The sequence below is a fragment of the Ictidomys tridecemlineatus genome, chromosome 10, assembly GCF_052094955.1.
Source record: "Ictidomys tridecemlineatus isolate mIctTri1 chromosome 10, mIctTri1.hap1, whole genome shotgun sequence".
Lineage (NCBI taxonomy): Eukaryota > Metazoa > Chordata > Mammalia > Rodentia > Sciuridae > Ictidomys > Ictidomys tridecemlineatus.
In genome coordinates, this window is record NC_135486.1 from 39,637,352 (window position 1) to 39,658,450 (window position 21,099).

The 21,099-nt window shown below is 33.9% G+C and overlaps 1 protein-coding gene across 1 annotated transcript in view; it reads left to right on the forward strand.

Annotated features, from left to right (window-relative positions):
* The window catches only part of Ppp2r5a (protein phosphatase 2 regulatory subunit B'alpha), a 65,729-nt gene that overhangs the window by 29,583 nt on the left and 15,047 nt on the right, over window positions 1–21,099 (forward strand). Inside the window, exons 2-4 of the mRNA XM_005329433.5 lie at window positions 2,686–2,882; window positions 6,581–6,682; window positions 19,159–19,251. Coding sequence (XP_005329490.1) covers window positions 2,686–2,882; window positions 6,581–6,682; window positions 19,159–19,251 — 392 coding nt within the window. The remainder of the gene's footprint in view (window positions 1–2,685; window positions 2,883–6,580; window positions 6,683–19,158; window positions 19,252–21,099) is intronic.

Here is a 21,099-nt window from a genome sequence, read left to right on the forward strand (position 1 = left end):
AATGGTTAAGTACCCTGGGTACAATCCCTGGTACAAAAAAAAATCATTTAATACATATGAGTATCATATGTTAGCAACACAGTACATTATTGAGTATTGGTTGTTTACGCTTTTGATCACATGCTATGAGCTATGACTTGCTGCTACTGATGTCCAGCATTGTGAAAGGGTATCATACCATGTATCTCTATCCCAGGGAAAGATCAAAATCCAAAATATGCTTTTTGTTGAGTGCATACCTCCTTCTCACAGGTTTTTGACTGTGCTGTAGTACTCAGGGTATGATGTGAAGCAATTACTCTGTCAGCATCCACAATTCTAGTTGCTGTATGGTATTGTCTTATAAGATGTTCTGAACTTACATGTTTCTAGAGGTGTTTTTATTTTTAAGACTAGAAGTAAAGTTCTGGTAGACAATATAGTTAATATTGGAGGGAGAATTCCAGGTGAGGAAGCATGTGAGTCTGAATGGAGTTATCCATATTGAGAATGGATAATTAACATCAGTTCAATGGAAATAGCCAAGGACAGTCATCAAGAATACAAAAATAATAAATGCTGGAGAGGATGTGGAGAAAAAGGAACACTTTTACACTGTTGGAGGGATAGTAAATTAGTACAACCACTATGGAAATCAGTATGGAGGTTTCACAAAAGACTAGGCATGGAATCACCGTAGCACTTAACTATTCCACCCCTCAGTATTTATCCTGAAGAATTAAAGTTGTCATTAGTGACACATGCATACTGTTTCCCACAGCACAATATACAAGAGCCAAACAATGGAACCAGCCTAGGTGACCATCAATAGATGAATGGATAAAATTAAGTGAACAGAGAAAAAATAGCCAAGGAAAAAAACAATATGTGACATTACTATAAGACATTGCCAGACAGAAATAATATTGAGTGTATGACAGACTTTATTTGTAAGAATGCTTATAATAGAGAAGTTGTAAGCATAATCTTTTAAAAAATATTTTATTATTTTTCAGTAGTAGTTGGACACAATACCTTTATTTTATTTATTTTATTTTTATGTGGTGCTGAGGATCAAACCCAGGGCCTCACACGTGCTAGGTGAATGCTCTACCGCTTAGCCATAACCTCAGCCCCAAGTGCATAATCTTTATTGTTCAAATTCAGAGTCTTTTCAGGCGTAAAAGGTTTGTGGACTTCTTAAATACTTTTTACTAGATAAGGGAAACCCTACTCAATGAATGATTCTTGTCCTTAAGAAGCCTGATATCTTTTGGGGATTGATAAAGGAAACATTGGAAACATTAAATATAGACCTAAAGATAATACACATTCAACTTTATAAATTGTTGTTGTGAGTACTACTATAAATGTTCAGTGAAAGGGGACATCATTGTATCCTGACCTACCCAAGGGAAATTTTGTGGAAAATGTGGGATCTAAGTTTATTCTTAAAGAATGTATAGAATTTGGAAAGATAGGGAAGTAAGTCTGGTGAAATATTTCAGATAGAAGGCCTGGAGGCACACAACTGTAATCCTAGTAACTCTGGAGGCCAAAGCAGGGGGATCAAGGCCAGCTTGGGCAACTAAGTGAGATCCTGTCTCAAAAAATAAAAAGGGCTGGAGTGGTAGAGCACTCCTGGGTACTGCAAAAAAAAAAAAAAAAAAAAAAGTTATATAGAATAAAGATTTTGAACAAAGACCTTGCCTTAAGAAAATAGTAAGAGAACCAAGGAGGTAGGAGTGAGAGAAAGGAGAGAATAAGAGTTGGCCATATTGAAGCACAATATTACTTTAAGCATCAGGGAAAAAATTTTAAAATTTTCCCAAATTATTTGTTACACTGGAATTTCATTGTTTTAATTATAAAAGATGTAACATGGGTATATTATCTGTTATAATAAAGCATATATACTGTTTAAGGGTATCTTTGAAAGTAGAGATAATCAAGCAACTGAGAGACCTATGGTGATTTCTTATAGAGTTTGAGAATAATTCTACCAGCCTAATTAGTCACCGTTTTCTACAGTGTATATATAGATTGAAAGAAAGATACATATACATATACAATCTGTAAGTTTAGCACAATTGGGGAGCAAGTATCAATGTTGAACAGACATCTGTTTATTTATTAAAAGCAACTGGATATCAGTTTTGGAAAATATCAGGTTATTAATTGGAATTAAATACATATAACCATTTTGCTTCAAGGGTAATAACTCTAAAGGATTTAAGAAAATAATTATTATTTAAAATACAACTAGTTTTGCAGAGAATGAGCAGGTTGTTATTATTTGGGATCACTGAAAATTATTGAGTATGAGCATATTGATTCTCATTTTAGCAAGATTTTAGCTTTTCAAAGTAGTTTGGAAGATAAATCAGGAGTGATAGTGGTTATGAGACCATGTAAGAGAACAATTAGGATGTCTTTTGTGGTCTAGATGAGGTATGACAAAGGTCTAAAGTGATAGTGGGAGCAATAAGAAAAAGATTCCAGATATGTTAAACAGAATTAATAATGATTATGGACAATGAGAGAAGTTCAGAATAAGTCCCTAAATCATAATATGAGGTGGGTGAATTCATCACTAGCTTTCTGGGAAGGGTTTTAAATATGTAAGAAAGTAACTTCTACAAAATTAATAACTATATAAGGTAACTTTTAAGTTATTTCTAAGTTTTTCTTTATTTTTATTTATAGATGCCACTTCAAATGAACAACAAGAGCTATTCTGTCAGAAGTTACAGCAGTGTTGTATACTGTTTGATTTCATGGACTCTGTTTCAGACTTGAAGAGCAAAGAAATTAAAAGAGCAACATTGAATGAACTGGTTGAGTATGTTTCAACTAATCGTGGTGTAATTGTTGAATCAGCGTATTCTGATATAGTAAAAATGGTAAGCCTCTAGACTTATGTTCCTCAGATTGATATAAATTCAAAGTAAGATCTGAGGTATAATTATGAATTGGAGACTGATTTTTAATAAATGTATGCAATTAATACATCCAAAAGAATGTTTTATAAACTAGTCCATTTGAAAGATTATCTATCCATTTACCAGATGCTATCATTGCTTAGGAGTTAGGGAATTTAGTAGCCATATGCCACAGTCTGGCTGGGCACAAAATCACAAGCCACTCAAGCAGGAACAAACTTTATTTCCAAAACTCCCGCAAATGCCACGCACTCGGCCTTCTCCCGGGACACACTACACCAACAGGAAATCCCTCCTCCGGAATTCCCTCCTACCGCACTTCCCCAACCAATGGGAACTCTCCAAGAGTATCCAGCAGAGGCGGACAGCAGGGGTCTAATCTCCAATTGAATGCACATCTTAACATAATCATTATCATCTCAATGGCTTGCTGGTGTCACCTTTCAACCAAAAATTCCATGTGTCATTTCTACTTGGCTTTGGCTCTCAGCAGCCACAATTATTGGTGGCTAGTTTTGGATAGTACAGTCTTGAGCTTAGGAAAAAAAAAATGTAGGCTCAAGATTGTACAATATAAATTGATAATAGATGATGTCATGGGGAGTGAGTAGTCACTGAGAAAGAACTTGTAAAGGGGAAGGAGAAGACCAATGAAAAACTTTGGGGAATAAAATATTTAAGCAGTGGGTAAGGGAGTTTGGTTTAAAAGAAATGATATTTAGGACATTTTAATGTGTTTGTAGACTATAACACTTTAATTAAAACTTGGGTCCTTTGAGAAGTTAAGTAATGCTTCTTATTAAGCATCCTTAATCCAAAATAAGATGTACAATACTTTTTGAACACTGGAAATTTCATACAGTGGAAATTTTCATACCTGACTTCACTGATGAGTTGAAGTCAAAACACAGGTACACTAGAAATATTATATAAAATTACTTTCAGGCTATGTTTATAAGACCTAAATGAGTTTTGTGTTTAGACCTGGATTCCATCTCCAAGATATGTCATTATGTATATATAAGTATTCCAAAATCCAAAATAATTTCAGAATTCAAAACACCTCTTAGGCATTATGGATAAGGAATTCTCAGCCTATACAAGTAAATGTTTAGAATGTCTGATGTGATCTGAAAATTACCCCCTTTATTAAAGTAATGGTGTTCAGGATACTATTTATTGGTAATTCAACCTCATCCACCAAACAGAAATTTGCATGGGATTTGTGATTTTTCATATTTCATTATATTCTAATAAAACACAAAAAATTCATCTGGAGTAGAGATTTGCCAAGTACACAATTTAAATTTATACCATGGTATAAAATTTAATGGCAAGTACCAGCCTAAGTGCTTTTCAGCAGATGAATGGATAAAGAAAATGTGGTGTGTATATATATATATACACACACACACACAGTGAAATATTACTCAGCCATAAAGAGGAATGAAATTATGGTATTTGCCAGTTAATGGATGGAACTAGAGACTATCATGCTAAGAGAAATAATCCAGTTTCAAAAACCAAAGGCCAAATGTTCTTTCTGATATGTGGATGCTAACACACAATAAAGGTGGGGGAGGGGAGAATAGAAGTTCATTGGATTAGAGGAAGGGGAATGAAGGAAAGGGGGCATAGGAATAGGAAAAAGTAGAATGAATCTGGCATAATTTTCCTGTGTTCATATATGAATACATGACAAGTGTAATTCCACATCATGTTCAACCACAAGAATGGGATCCTAATTAGAATACGTTATACTCCATGTATATGTAATATGTCAAAATACATTCTACTGTCATGTATATCTAAAAAGAACACATTTTTTAAAAAGTTAATAGCAAGTATAACCTGTAAAGATTAGCTATAGAGAGAATGTTAATCAAAATGAAAGTGGTTTCCTAAACTTGGGCAGACAGTAAAAAGGGAGCAACAGTTTGAGGATGTAAACATTAAATATTAATGGAGTTCCTATTTTGATTTTTGTTTTATCATTTAAAAATTCCAAGGATAAAAAGCTTCATTTCTTGCTAGGCATGGTGGCACAGGCCTATAATCCCAGTAATTTGTGAGGCTGAGGCAGGAGGTAGCAGGTTTAAAACCAGCCTCAGCAAATTAGCAAGGCCCTAAGCAACCTGGTAAGACCCTGTCTCAAAATAAATAATAAAAAAGGCTGGGGACATGGCTCAGTGGTCAAACACCCTTGGATTCAATCCCTGGTATCAAAAAAAAAAAAAAAATCCAGGCGTGATGGCTCACACCCATAATTCCAGCAACTCCGAAGGCAAGAGGATTACAAGTTCAAGACCCTGAGCAATTTGGCAAGACATTGTCTCAAAATAAAAATAAAATGGACTGTGGATGTAGCTCATTGCAATCCCCTGGGTTAAATCCCCAGTACCAAAAACAACAACAACAAAAAATATCATTTCTTAATATTATTGATTTCAAAAGGTTTGTATTCAGGAATTTTGAAAATTTTGCAGACTATTCTGTAATTTGCTACATGTACTCTGGGATTTAATTTCTTTGCCAAAGTGCAAAGGTGTGTGCGTTTTGTTGTTTAACTTCTGGGTACTTAATTTCTAGGTAAGAGTTGAGCCATTTTTCTCACTTAGTCCTTTAAAACTCTTCTGAATATTTGTTATGTACAGATACTTTTATTGGTGGCTGCAAGATTAACTTTTACTACTGACAAATATGAGATGTAGTTAAGTCTTTTTTTAAATTGGTTTATTTTAGTTAAGTCTTAGAGTAATACTATTAGAAATATTACTCTACCATGGATGCCACTTCATTAAAAAAAGAAGAAGAATAGTTGGAAACTTGCTTGCATAAATCAAACGCTGCTTATCTTATCCTCTGTCCCCTAGATAGTTTATCTCAAATGACCAACCCCATAATTGTCCTTAAATGTTTACTAAACTATTTGGTTTGTCAGTCCTGTCAGTCCATCATCATTCTTAAAAGAACTAGGGATTGGAACCATGGTCTGTCCTTCACTGGAGAAAAAGAATATGTTGGTATGGAGATAGAGGAAGCAAAAGATGAAATTGTAAATACTATGTTTCACTGAATCTAAAATGAAGAATCTCAAAGCAAATCCTGATTTCAGATCATATGTTTTTAAAAAGTCTCAGAGTAGAGGAAATACAATGAATTAAATGATGACTTGTTATAAGCTATGTCTGTAATAATCATGAAGCCCTTTTACCTGTCCTTTAGTGTGGCATGTACATATAAGAATAGAGATGTTTTATTGAACTTGTTTACATGTTGTAAGTATTGAATATGACTGTATTAGAATATGCAAGGAATGGTGGAAAGATTTAAGGAATCAAGTTAGAGATAGGTAAGATTAGTAATTTTGCCCTACTCTTCCCCTTTCTTTTTAAGCAAAACTTGGAAAGAAGTGATATTTAAGGAAGAGGAATCTAGAAGTAATCCATAAACTTCAGTAGCTTCAGGAAGTCAGATATTGGGCAGAGAAAAGAGAGAAACACCTGTCTCCTTCATATCTTGAAATTTATAGATTTTTGAAATAAATTTATAGTCACAACTTTTTTCTTAAATCAAGGGTCTTAAAAAGTATTCCATTTTGCATTGTTGAATTCAGTTATGTAATAAGAACATAAATCTAAATGTATTTTTCTTTGCAGATCAGTGCTAATATCTTCCGTACTCTTCCTCCAAGTGATAATCCAGATTTTGATCCAGAAGAGGATGAACCCACACTTGAGGCCTCTTGGCCTCACATACAAGTATGGAACATGATTATGTCTTGATAATTTTAATATTTTGATATTCTGCTGAAATCATGGCTCTCTCTTTTAGATTCTGAGTGTCTATGTAAAATTTTTAAATATGTTTTCTTAACATTATTTTCTTTCCCCAAAATGTTTTTTATTGTGATAAAATATAGTTCATAAAATTGACTATATAATCCATTTTTAAGGGCTGGGGTTGTGGCTCAGCAGTAGATGACTCGCCTGGCATGTGCAAGGCCCTGAGTTCTATCCTCAGCACCACATATAAATTAATAAATTAATTAAATTAAGGTATAAAAAAATTTTTTTAAGTATATAATTCAGTGGCATTTTATATACTGACCGTGCTCTGCAGTCGTCACCACTATCTAGTTCCAAAACTTTATATCAACCTAAAAGGAAATCCTTTTATCATTAGCAATCATTCTCCATTCCCCCATCTTCCTAGGCTCTCACAACTACTAATTTGTTTTCTGTCTCTATACCTGTTTTGTGTATTTTATGTAAATGATATTATAATCTGTGTACTTTGTGGACTTACTATATATTTTGAAGATTCATTCCTTTTGTAGGAATGTACTCATTTTTGTGGCTGAATAATATTCCATTGTATGGCTACTACTACATTTTTATTTATTTATTAGTTGTTTGATATTTATTTCCACCTTTTAGCTATTGTGACTGGAGCTATTACATGTTCTTGTTTGAATGTTTGTTTCCCATAAGTTTTGATATGTTGTATTTTGTTTTCACTTACCTAAAAATATTTTCTAATTTCCCATATGTTTTCTTTTTTGATCATTAATCATTTAGGAATAGGTTGCTTAATTTCTATCTGTTTATGACTTCCTCAAATTTTGTTATGTTATTGATTTTATTTCATTGTTTAGAGAATATTCCTTGTATGATTTGAGTTCTTTTAAATAATTTTATGGCCTAGTATACAGTCTATTCTGGAGAATGTTTCATGTGTGCCCATTGAGAAAATTATATGTTGTATTATTGGAAGGAATCTTTGGTAGAAGTCTGATAAGCCTGATTTGTTAATGGTGTGGTTCAAGTCTTCTGGTACCTTATTGATCATCTCTCTATTATGTGCTTTGAAAGTGAGATATATAAGTCTCCAACTATTATTGTTCAGTTATCTATTTCTCTCTGCATTTCTGTTTTCACTTTAGATATTGTGGGGACTTAGTTGATAGGAACATGTCTATATATAATTGTTACATTCTCATAGATTACCCTTATCATAATAAAATGTCCTTTGTCTCTAACAACAATTTTTATGTCGTCTTATATTAGTATAGCCACTCCATTTCTCTTCTTGTTATTGTTTGCATAGTACGTATTTTTCATCCTTTTACTTTCAACGTATGTATTTCTTTAAAGCATGTCTTTTATAAATACCATGTAGTTGAAACATGTTTTTTAAACATTTTATATAATATCTTTTGATTAGAGTGTTTCATCTATTTATGTTTAATGTAATTACTAATAAGGGAGAATTTACATCTGCCATTTTTTTCTAGGTTTTATGTATTTTGTTTTTGTGTTTTTCTGCTTCACTATTACTGTCTTCTTTTGTATTGAATGGGTATTTTCTTGAGTATCGTTTTAATTCCCTTGTTTCTTTCTCTCTTTTTTTTTTTTTTTTGAAGTTATTTTCACAGTGGTTGTCCTGGGGATTCCAGTTAGCATTTTAAAACATTCTAGTTTGGTTTATTACTTAATTTCAGTAATAAACAAATTTTGATCCAATATACTTTCAATTACTCCCCCTTTCTTTGTGGTATTATTGTCATTAAAAAAAATCACATCTCTACACTTACATGTTCATCAACACAGACTTATAATTAATTGCTTAATGTTACTGCTTTGTTAAGGAAGAAAATAAAAGTTACAAATTAAAATACATATATTATCTTTAATATTTACTTTTATTGTTATCTTTACACATGCTGTTTATTTCTGTCTATGGATTTAAAATACCATATAGTGTCCTTTTCATAAAGAAATTCCTTTAGTATTTCCTAAAGGGCAGATCTGATAGTGACAAATTCTCTTTGGGGTATTTTTGTTTTTTAATATTTTTTAGTTGTAGGTGAACACATATCTTTGTTTTATTTTATTTATTTTTATGTGGTGCTGAGGATTGAGCCCAGTGCCTCACGCATGCAAGGCAAGTGCTGTACCACTGAGCCACGACCCCAGTCTCTTTTTGTTTTTTTATTCTAGGAATGTCTTAATTTCTCCATCATTTTTGAAGGAGAGTTTTTTCCGACAGTCTTTTTCTTTTTTTTCTAACAGTCTTTTTCCCTTTGAAAGAGTAATTTTAGCTAACAGTCTTTTCCTTTTGAACACTTTGAAGATGTCATCATATTTGTTTTTTTATGTCCATGGTTTTCTGATGCCTTATCAGCCATTCTTTGTATTGAGGATCTCACAGGGGCTAAGTTTTTTTCTTCTTACTGCTTTGAACATCTTCTCTTTAACTTTGGTCAGTTTGACTTTCATGTAACTAGGTATAGATTTCTTTGACTTTATTCTACTTGGGGTTTGTTGAGTTTCAACTAGAGTTCATTGTGCAAATTAATGTTTTTCATCAACTTTGAGTTGCTTAGGGTTGTTATTTAAGTATTTCTGCCCCCTTGTCCTCTTTTTTGGTATTCCATGTATGCCATTACAATGGATGGTGTCCTATGGGTCTCTGAAACTCTGTTCATTTTTCTTCATTCTTTTCCCTTTCTGTACTGGATAAGCAGACTCAAACTGGATAATGTCTATTGACCTATTTTCACATTCACTTATTCTCTCCTTTGCCTACTCAGAACTGTTTTTATGGGAAAGCAAGTTCACTGACATCCTCATTCTGCCATTCCCGAAGTCCATCTCAGTAACACATCTTTGTAAAGATTGATGGTGCAGTAGTAGTCTTCCTGCCCCATGTGCCATGTGTGACAACTCACACTCCCCATATCATTGGAAAGCTGGTAATAAAAACTGAGTGTGGTGGTGTGCACCTGTCATTACAGCTACACAGTAGGCCGAGGCAGGAGGATCACAAGTTCAAGGCCAGCCTGAGAAATTCAGAGAGACCCTGTCTCAAAAAATAAAAAGGACTAAGGATGTAGCTCAATGGTAGAGCAGCCCTGGGTTTACAAGAAAGAACAAAAAACTTATAGGTGGAACTAATTCTTCCATTCAGCCTTCCCTAATTCTCTCTGGCTTTAGCTACACTTCATTCAAACATTCCCTCAACTGTTTTAGTTATAGTGACTTTAATGTCATCCAGGGTTCACTCAGTAGAATCACTTTGGTACTACCTCACTTGATACATTAGTAACTGGAACTCCTTAGATAGGACTCAGGTCAGATCTTCTTATACCACTTGTGTTATAAAAATTACTATACAGATTTCATTATAAGCCAGGTGGCGCACGCCTGTAATCTCAAGTCACTTGGGAGGCTGAAGCAGGAAGATTTTGAGTTCAAAGCCAGCCTCAACAACTTAGCAAAATATTATATACATATGTTCTTATATATCTGGTCTTTGTGATCTTTTTGACAGTATACTTTAAGTTTTTGTTCCCTTAAAATGTCTAGTTCAAATGCTCTGAGACTGCTTGAATGGTACCTTCAGTTTATAGGTGCTTTCTTATTTCTAAAACAGGGCTCTGAGGGAGAAAGTAAAAGTTTGCAAGTCTGTGTCTGATGCATCCAATATAATTGTTCTTTCATATTTTAAAAATAATACTAATGGTCACAAATTTGCAGGCAAGCATAGTGAAGTGTGTTACAGGAATTTAATGTATTGCCAATGTGTGACCAGTGATGTTTATTTGTTAGACTACTGATCATGTTGAGCTAATAATAGCAATTAATAACAGGTATTATTTACCAAGTACTCACCCTGTTCCAGAGATAGTGTTAACTGCTTCATATACATCATCTCATTTGATCCTTATAGTAGCACTATGAAGTAGATATTGTTTACACTCTGTAGATGAACTTAGATGTTAAAGATTAAGAAACCTGCCCAAGATGATACAGATAGTAAGCTGCAAAATCAGGTTTACAACTTGAGCATTGTTCCAAAATTTTTTGCTGTAGTCAAAAGCTTTACTATCTTTCTTAGATTCATCTGGGACCCTATAATAGTTGACCACCCTAAAATAGGCATAAATTTTTGAGATTTTTTTTAAAAAGAGAGTTTTTTTAATATTTTTATTTTTCAGTTTTCAGTGAACACAACATCTTTATTTTATGTGGTGCTGAGGATCGAACCCAGCGCCCCGTGCACGCCAGGCGAGCGCATTACAGCTTGAGCCACATGCCCAGCCCATTTTTGAGATTTAATTCATGCTTTAGCATTATTATAATATCGTATATTAAATCTCCCAAATAATTCAACTAGCCATCATTTTTTTCTTTTAGCCCTCATAAGTGAGTCTAGATGTGCCTTATGTATATGGATCGAGAGTGTATATATATATATATATACACACACACACACACACACATACACACACACACACACACACACACATACATATTCAAATTCTAACCAGGGCACTTATCCACTGAGCCACATCTCCATCCCTTTGTTTTGTGTGTGTGTATGTGTGTGTGTGTTTGTTTTTTTTGTTGGTTGGTTGGTTTGTTTTGGTGGTAGTGGTGTTTGAACTCAGGAGTGCTCTACCACTGGGCTACAAACCCAGCCCTTTTATTTTTTATATTTTATTTTAGCCCTTTTATTTTTTATATTTTATTTTACTTCATTTTATTTGGTACTGGGACTTGAACCCAAGGGTACTTAACCACTGAGCCACATCCCCAGCACCTTTTTGTATTTTTTATTTAGAGACAGGGTCTTACTGAGTTACTTAGGCCCTCACTAAGTTGCTGAGGCTGGGTTTGAACTCATGATCCTCCTGCCTCAGTCTCCCAAGGTGTTACAGATGTGTGCCATCGTGCCAGCAAATTCCAATTTTGATACATTTTTTTTAGCTATGTGATCTTTATTTAGCTGCTTAACTTCTCTGAGCCTGCATTCTCCTTTCTAAAATTAGGATGAAACAGTGATTCAAGGATTTAATGAACAATATATACACAAAACCTTGCACAATTTTTAAAAGCTTATACTCTCTGGGTTGCTGTTGTTGTTCCCTTCTGTTTTCCTTAAAATATATTACTTTTAGTATTTTAAGGGAAGTATACTTTTGCTCTATGGTTATCTTTATGATGACAATATGATACCTGTGTTTCTCTTCTATAGCTAATTTAGATTCCCTATAATGAGAATACTGAAGTAGAAAGTAGTTTCTACTTTCCCTACTTCTCTCTTCCTTAGCATCTAATGTGAAGTAACACCCTTTTACTATCACAGTAAATATCTAATGATAATTTTAATATTCTTGTACTTTCTGTAAAATCTCCATCCTGTTCCCAACTCCATTTTTTAGATAGTTGTATAATACCTATATGGTCAGAACATTTTAACTAATTGTACACTATTCTATTATTTTTCTTCCCGACATTCATTAGTAGTTTTACAGGTAATATATTTAATGTTTGCCCTTTGAGTTGCTTAGGGTTGTTATTTAAGTATTTCTGCCCCCTTGTCCTCTTTTTTTGGTACTCCCATGGGTGCCATTACAATGGATGGTGTCCTTACATCAAAGTATCTCCAGTCATTTTGGGAGTAATTTAGAGCTTATTCAGAAGGACTCATGAAAACATTATTCCCTGAGTTCTTGTATTTTTAAGAGCAGTTTGTGTATATTCTTTATTTTTAAAGATCAACTTGATGTGACGTAAAAATCCATGGTTGATCTTCTCTACTGGAATACCTTATCTATGTTATTCCATTGTCTCCTGACTTCACTGTGATTTTCTTTCCCTTGTACCTAGACTTAGGTTTTTGCCTAAATGCCCAAAGGATACTTTTTTTTTAATGGCCAGTTTTTTGTTTTTTTTTTTTTATTGGAGTATACATCAATGTTAGTTTTTCTGGGTCACTTTTCCTAGTTGATTAATGTTCTTTCACTCTAAAAGTTTGCTCATACTTCTGAAGTATTTTTCTTCATTAATAGTTCTTCATACCTCTTTTGTTTAACTGCTTTGCTTTTTCATCTTTGGGGGGTGGTGCCTGCTATTCATGTGTTGGCTCTTTTTTGCCTCTGTGTCTCTTTATTTTCCCTTAAACTATTATTGTTAATCTCTTCATTCTTTTGGGTGGTTTTAGGTTTTCTTTTGTCTCACCCTCTTTTTCCTTTTATTCCCTGACTCTAGTTGCAAAGCAGTCTGACAGAGTGAATATTTAGTTTCTGCAGATTGAGTAGCAGGGACAGGCAAGGGGAATAGAATGGGTGTTAGATTAGTCAACTGGCAGTGCTTTACTACAGATAAGAACTATAGGAGGGAAGAATCTGTCTTAAAAAAATAAATATGGTGCATTTTTAAGTAACAAACAACAGGATAGATCATCAGTAACATCAGCTACTTTCCAACATATCCCTGGGAGATACAGAGGAACTTTGCTTAATATGTGGGGGCAAGACATGATTTCAAATTAAATTGTTGATTTTTTTATTTTACAAGGACCATTATATTTTCTTTTGTAATTAAAGACAAGAGAAATAAAATTACATTCTATATTATTCAGGGCCCTTTAGGCAATAGTTTGCCTCTTACATATTTATTTATTCTGTTTATTTGTTTTCCACATACAGTGGAAGTAGAGTCTAGGATTAGTGAAAGCTGATAATAATTTTAATGTTTATCAGCACATTAAAGCTTATAGAATTAGAAAATGTGAAGTGGCAAATAATTTTTAATAGAACTGTACACAAGATCATCTGAAATTTTGTGCCATAGTTGGAATAAAATTAGTGAGACTATATTTAATATTTCAAAGATTTTAAAAGCATAAAATTCTCATTAGCTGATGTTACTTTTTTTTTTTTTAATCACATGTAGCTGGATAGTCTGAAAAAGATTCCTTAATTAGTCTTTGAATTTTTAAAAATAAAGATAGTTTTTCCATTAGAATATTTTTAAATGCTCATGAAAATTAACAGTGGAAATTCAGCCAAATAAACAATATGCTTTCCACTTTTCACTGGTATAATTTGAGTTTTATTTAAATTCCCCAAAATGAGTAGTTCTTAACATTTTAGGAGGTGGTTAATTACTTTCAAAAAAGGATTTTTTAAAAATGGGTTCTCACCCAAGACACATTCCACAGGGACCCACAAGAAATTTCCATTCATCCATGGTTCCTTGAATAAAATGCTCCGCTCTAGATACATATGTTTATAGAATCTTCCTAATTATTAATTCTTGGTGTATAATTTTTGAATTGGCTATTAAATGGTCTAAGGACATCAGAAACTACTTCACACTGTTACCTCATTTATAGGATTTGTCACATTGTAGCTACATACATATTTAATCATCTTAATATTTCTTACAGAATATTTAAAAAGCTGCTCTAATAATGAGATTATAGAGAGTTATCACACAGAAGACATTTGCTCCATAAATGTTTCCTCCCCTGTTATAAACGTGCTTTGAATCAAATGGCCTGGATTTTCCTGTTTTGCATTAAAAGTTTACATTTTATATTTAGCTTATCATATCCTTAAATGAGAAACTATTTTGATATGGTAGAAAATAAACACTAAGTTGTTAATGAGGGGGAATAATCACAAGTAATCCCAGAACCTTCCAGACCTTTGTTACCTTAGCCCTTTTCATGAATTTTCTAAAAATGCTAATTTACAAGTTTTTCTCTTTCTGCTTCCTTTCACATGTAGTGGAAATACTACAGGGAGACAGAAGAAAGAGACAAAAGACCTTTTCAGTACTTGGGAGGGTTATATATTTTAACTTATCAAGTGTAGTATTACATGGTAATTGTTAACATATAACAGTTTAAAGTTATATTCTCTTTTCTTTCCTAGGTGTTACTGTTTTCTATTTATTGAGGAAGAAGAATATAGTAATTTTCTGTTTACTTCCTTTTAGATAATTAGAAGAGTACTACCTTGGAATACATACCAGATTGTACATATAGTATTTTCATTTTATTAATGACTTCAGTGGCACAGATAATTAAGATTTAATTAGTGAAGCCAGGTATGGTGGCATGTTTTGCCTATGATCTTAGTTACTTCAGCAGTTGAGGTAAGATCCTTTATGCCATGAGTTTGAGACCAGCCTGGACAGTATAGCAAGACTTCATCATATATATATATATATTGAACATCTACATTTTTTTAGGAATAACCTGTATTTTAGAGAATGTAAGCATCTTCACTGGCCCCTATAATTAGAAATTTTACACACATGTTTTACAAAGTACACCTTTACCTCAAATAACTATTGGCCAGAAAATGTCTTTTAAATATTTTCAGGTGTTAAGAATCTAAAATGATAGGGATCATAGCCTAGGTCATTAACATTACTGATATAGAAATAAAAGGAAATAAAACCTTATATAAGAAATAAAAATCTTATATAAGGTTGAGAACATTTTGTATTACTTTGACATTAAATTATGAATAATTATTATCTTTTTAGACCTTTTTTTAGTTCTTTTTAGATATACATGACAGAATAGTGTTTTTTGACATATTATAATACATGAAGTGTAACTTCCCATTCTTGTGGTTGTACATGATATGGAGTTACACTGGTCATGTATTCATATGTGAACATAGAAAAGTGATGTCCTATTTAGTCTATTCCCATCCCCCCTCCCTTTCCTTCATAGTTCTTTTTCGTTGTTTGTCGTTTGAGACAGGGTCTCGATGCTGTGTTGTCCTGGTTTATCTTGAACTTGTGGGCTCAAGCGATCCTCCCACACCTCAGCCTCCCAAGTAGCTGGGACTACAGGTGTGTACACCACACCTGGCATCTTTTTAGTTCTGTGGATAAAAGAACAGATGGGAAAAAAACAAGGCTGACCCTATTTAAACTTTACAGTGTTCAAGCAGAATCTGCTCTGTTTTCACAAGGATTACCAGGGAAAAAAATAGATCCTTAGAGAACTAAGATTTTGTTAGAGTTTACTGTGTCCAAGGCAATGCTCTAGGCATTTCATGTATAATATCTCATATAGTTCTGTCTGGTGTTAACTCTTGCTTGAATTCTTTCATATAGTAAATCAATTTTTAAAACTCCTTTATACTAGTTTCTTCTTTTTTTTTTTTTTTTGGCTGGGGGTGAGGGTGGTGGTACTGAGGATTGAACTCAGGGGCACTTAACCAGTGAGCCACATCCCCAGCCCTACTCTTTATTTTTATTTAGAGACAGGGTCTCACTGAATTGCTTAACACCCCACTGTTGCTGAGGCTGGCTTTGAACTTGGCGATCCTCTTGCCTTAGCCTCCCAAGCTGCTAGGATTACAGGTGTGCACCACTGCACCTGGCTATACTGGTTTCCTCTTAATAGAAGTTGGAAAGCATGTGGTCACCATACCCCTTAAAAATGGATGGAAAGGGCTGGATGGAAATGAATGGAAAATGACTTGTAGGTCAATCTTTTCCTCTCATGGACAAACATTTCCAGTTTTTATAGCTTTTTGTATAGGTGTTACAGATACCAAATCATCTGGGCTGTTTTCTGTTGTACCTTGAATAAAGTCTTTTTAATTGTGAAGATCAGAATTTTATGTTTTATTTTTACTACCTTAGAAAAGACATGGTCAGAACTCAATAGCTCAGGAACACTGTCTTCCATTCCCTATGCTTTTTAGTTAGCCTTCATCTTTAGGCTTACAAAAGTAGGACCAGGGGTTGGGGCTGGGGCTCAGAGGTAGAGCACTTGCCCAGCATGCATGAGGCACTGGGTTCAATCCTCAGCACCACATAAAAATAAAATAGAGATACTGTGTCCACCTATAACTAAAAAATAAATATTTAAAAAAGAAAAAGTAGAAACAGTCATACCTTGAACATATATGAAGTCTGTCATTTTATCAGGGAGCTGAAGCCATTGCCAAAGTGTCTGTTCTTCGCAACCCCATTTCTTAGATTGTTTGAGCATATTATTTCTTTATATAGAACATGGAGAAACTTTAAACTACATGGAAACATGATCTCTTAACAAATATGATTCCCATTTATTAATATTTATTGAGCATCTTTTTTGTGCCAGAAATTCTAAACACTGAGGGTAAAGTCCTGAACTAAGCAAAGTTCTTTACATCCTAGTGGAAGAGAACTACATATCTCCCAGTGTAAACTTTTGTAATAATAATAATCAAATAAAGATATTCTATGTCAGGGTATGAGTAAGTACAAGAAAAAATAATTGAAGATTAAGGGGTATGTAGAGAGTGATCCTGAGGACAAGGTTCATTTTTATAGAAGAAAAATCTTGGGCATTTTGAAGATTTTCATCTCTGTAGATCACTAGTGTTTCTTCTATTTGGAATAATAATGTAGCATGTATATAGATAAAATTGCCATCATTTCTTTAGTGATGCTTAAGTTGGTTGCATAACAGCACTTTCCATGTAATCTTGACTGGTCATTTGATATTCACTGTGTCAAGTAAGTGATATATATGAAAACTGTTTTAAAAATTATATGTGCACAGGGCTGGGGTGGTGGCTCAATGGTACAACACTTGCCTAGTATGTATGAGGCACTGGGTTCAATTCTCAGCATTGCATATAAATAAATAAATAAATTTTTAGATAAATAAGCTTTACTATATATCAGTCTTTTTTTCCATGGATTTTCCTGAGAGAAGAGATTTTCTTTTCTTTCTTTTTTTTAAAATATTTTTTTAGTTGTAGAGGGATACACAATATCTGTTTATTAATTTATTTTTTATGTGGTGCTGAGGATCATACCAGTGCCTCACACATGCTAGGTGAGCACTCTGCCACTAAGCTACAGTCCCAGCCCCAGAGTTGTCCATCAACAACTAAAAAAAAAAAATTAAATTATATGTAGTATTTGTGAATGAGAGCTTTTAACCATATATATATATATGTATTGAGCTTTCAACCATATATATATTTGGTAAATATATATATATATATTATATATTTTAGTAAATATATATTTACATATATATATAAAATTAGAGAATATATATTTTAGAGAATTTGGTTTGATTTAGAGCTTGATGTCAGCTAGGTCTCCCAAAGGACATGCTATTACTCTTAAAACTGTTAAATCTTATACCCTGTATTTCTGATGTAGATCTGAAGAGTAGATACGCTAGCGCATGCCACATTTGGCTTATGTCTAACTGATGCCGCCTTCCCACAGACTCTGAACTCCCACTGAACTAGGGAGCTGCACATAGAGTCTGTGATTCTGTCCCATCAACCTACCCCCTGCACGCCTTTAAGACATGTGCCTGCCTTTCCACAGCACTCCACTTTCTTCTTGGCTTGTCCAGAATCCAGTTGAATGCAGAGTTCAAGTTGCACATCTCCCTCAAAACTTATCCTGCTAAGCATATTCCACAGTGTAATAGCCCTTTGCTAAATGTCTTCTGCACTCATAGTCTGTTCCATGTAATTAATAAATATAATGTGTATACCTTTTATGTATTTTTAGTTTGTATTTAGAGAGAGAAGGGGAAAAAAAGAGGAAAAAAGATCAGTATGTTAAATCCATAGACCCTTCAGCATTTACCATAGAACACATTTTGACTACTGAGCTCAATAATATTCTAAGAACAGTTTTGTGATCCAAGTACATATAGTTTTGTTTGATGCATTTTTGCCCCATGTATGTAAAGGAAGCAATGCTTATGGGGCTTAATATTACCTAATTTTTAAATATTTATTGTACATTAAGGATATAACAAGAAAAAAAGTTTATATCAATGTTTATAGATTATTTTCAAACAATATAGTAGGTTTTGCTTTGGGTATAAACATGCCAAAAGATGCTCAAACCTGAGCAAGGAGTTGGCCTCCTGTGGACTGCTGTGCGGTATTGTTGACAGCGCCACTTGTTCAGTGGCTGTTTTCATGCCCAGTACTGTGCTGTGTATCATGTGAACAGATGTGAGGCACTACACAGCTCCTGAAAGCTCATTCACTAACCAGGGAAGCAAGACAGAATGTATTGGCTTAGGAGACCAAACCACAAAAAATTGTGTTTTTTTTTCGGTGGTGGGGTGGGAGGATTGAACCCAGGGCCTTGTGCATGCGAGGCAAGCACTCTACCAACTGAGCTATATCCCCAGCCCAAAAAGTTTTTTTAAACTAATTTTTTTTCTTTTTACTCGTGCTGGGGATTGAACCTTGGGCCTCACATATGCTAGGCAAGTGCTCTACACTGAGCTACATATATAGCCCTAAAAACCTTATTTTCTAATTTTATAATATCAGAAATCTCCCTACTAAGTTGGTAATGGAGGTGTGTTTTTTATGTGAAGTATTATAACTTGGAATTTTATACCATCATCTTAGCTTTTATTTGACTTTCTCTCATAGTTGGTGTATGAATTCTTCTTGAGATTTTTGGAGAGCCCTGATTTCCAGCCTAGCATTGCAAAACGATACATTGATCAGAAATTTGTACAACAGGTAAGGAACTCTAATGTCCTAAAGTTTTTATATTTATCTTAGCAGTGATTAACTTGTGATTAAAATAGTTCTTCAAAACTTAAAATGGTTTGTTTTAATTTGACAGCATTTAATATTCTTGCCAGACAATTGGGATGAAAGTGAAGAAGCTTTAATATAAAAGTATTTTTATCAAGGGTGAACTTCTAATGAAGTCAATCAAATTATCGCATCCAGTTCTAAATTCTCAGTTATTTTATAAAGACCAGAAAAGCTAGCCTTTCTGCAGTATCTATGAGAAATTTTGGCATGACCATTCAATCAAAGGGTCAAACTTTTGTTTTAAAATTTTAAGTCTTTGTACTTTAACTTGATGTATATTTTAAGCATTGTGGCTTTAACTGAGGCTCCTTTCCTGTCAACAAGCATCAGTTCCCCTTCCCCTTACCACCTTATGCATCCTAACCACCCAATTCCTAAACCACAGATAAAATGGGATCATGAGGTGTAACTGCATGCAGTATCTTCTTTCTTTTCATAAGTTGGTTATTAGCTCATTTTGGGAATGTATATACTCACAATTAATCCCTAGGAGAGTGTCCACTTCTTTTTTATTTTCAGTCTTTGAGGCCTCTTTTTTAAATTCTAATTTGTTATATATGACATCAGAATGCAATTCATATTACACAAATAGAGCACAATTTTTCATGTCTGTACACAAAGTAGAGTCACACTGTTCATGTTTTCATACATGTACTTAGGGTAATGATGTGCATCTCATTCCACCATCTTTCCTACCTCCACGCCCCCTCCCTTCACAACCCTCCTCCTTACCCCATCTAAAGTTTGTTTATTCCTCCCATGCTCGCCCCCTATCCCCATTATGAATCAGTATCCTTATATCAGAGAAGACATTCGGCATTTGGTTTGGGGGTAATGGCTTACTTCGCTTAGCATGATATTCTCCAACTCCATCCATTTACCTGCAAATGCTATGATTTTATTCTCTTTTAATGCTGAGTAATATTCCATTGTGTATATATACCACATTTTCTTTATTCATTCATCTACTTAAGTGTATCTAGTTTGGATCCACAGTTTAGCTATTGTGAATTGTGCTGCTATAAACATTGATGTGGATGTGTTAGAGACCTCTTTTAACTATTTGAAATTGGCTGGTCTTAAACAAAATTGCATAGCAGATTAAACCTTCTAGGTTCATTTTTGCTTTTGAAACACTTATCAGTTAAGGCCTCATTGGGGATTTAATTCTGAGGCCAGGATTAAAATCATTATAAGGACCTTTCCTACCTTTCAGACCATCTTTTTGTGTCCCCTATTATAAAGATTCCACAAACATGAGTTCCACATATTTAGAGTTTATTTTTGGTCATTTGTAGATATCCCCAACCTCATATAAAGTATTCTGACCAGTTGCTGTGGATAAATGAAAAACATTTGTCAGCCTAACCATTCAAGTAACTCTTCATAAATTGTACAGAAATATTAGATGTGTGTTAACAGTAAAATGTACACTTCAATCGTGAGTAAAAATCAGATTAAATCAAGTTATGTTATTTGGGTGATTGAAAATGAAAGCATATTTTATTTCCTTCTGTAGTTTTCATGGGGGTTACACACATAGACACACACACACACTCAACATATTTTTTGGTACTAGGGTTGGAACCCATGGATGAACCCGGTCCTCATTTTCAAGACAGGTGTTCATTCACTAAGTTCTTGAGGCTGGCTTCAAACTTGTAAACCTCCTGCCTCAGCCTCCCAATTGCTGGAATTATAGGCATGTGCCACTGCACCTGGTTTCATATAGGATATAGTAAAGGAACTCTAGTAATGCCACATTAA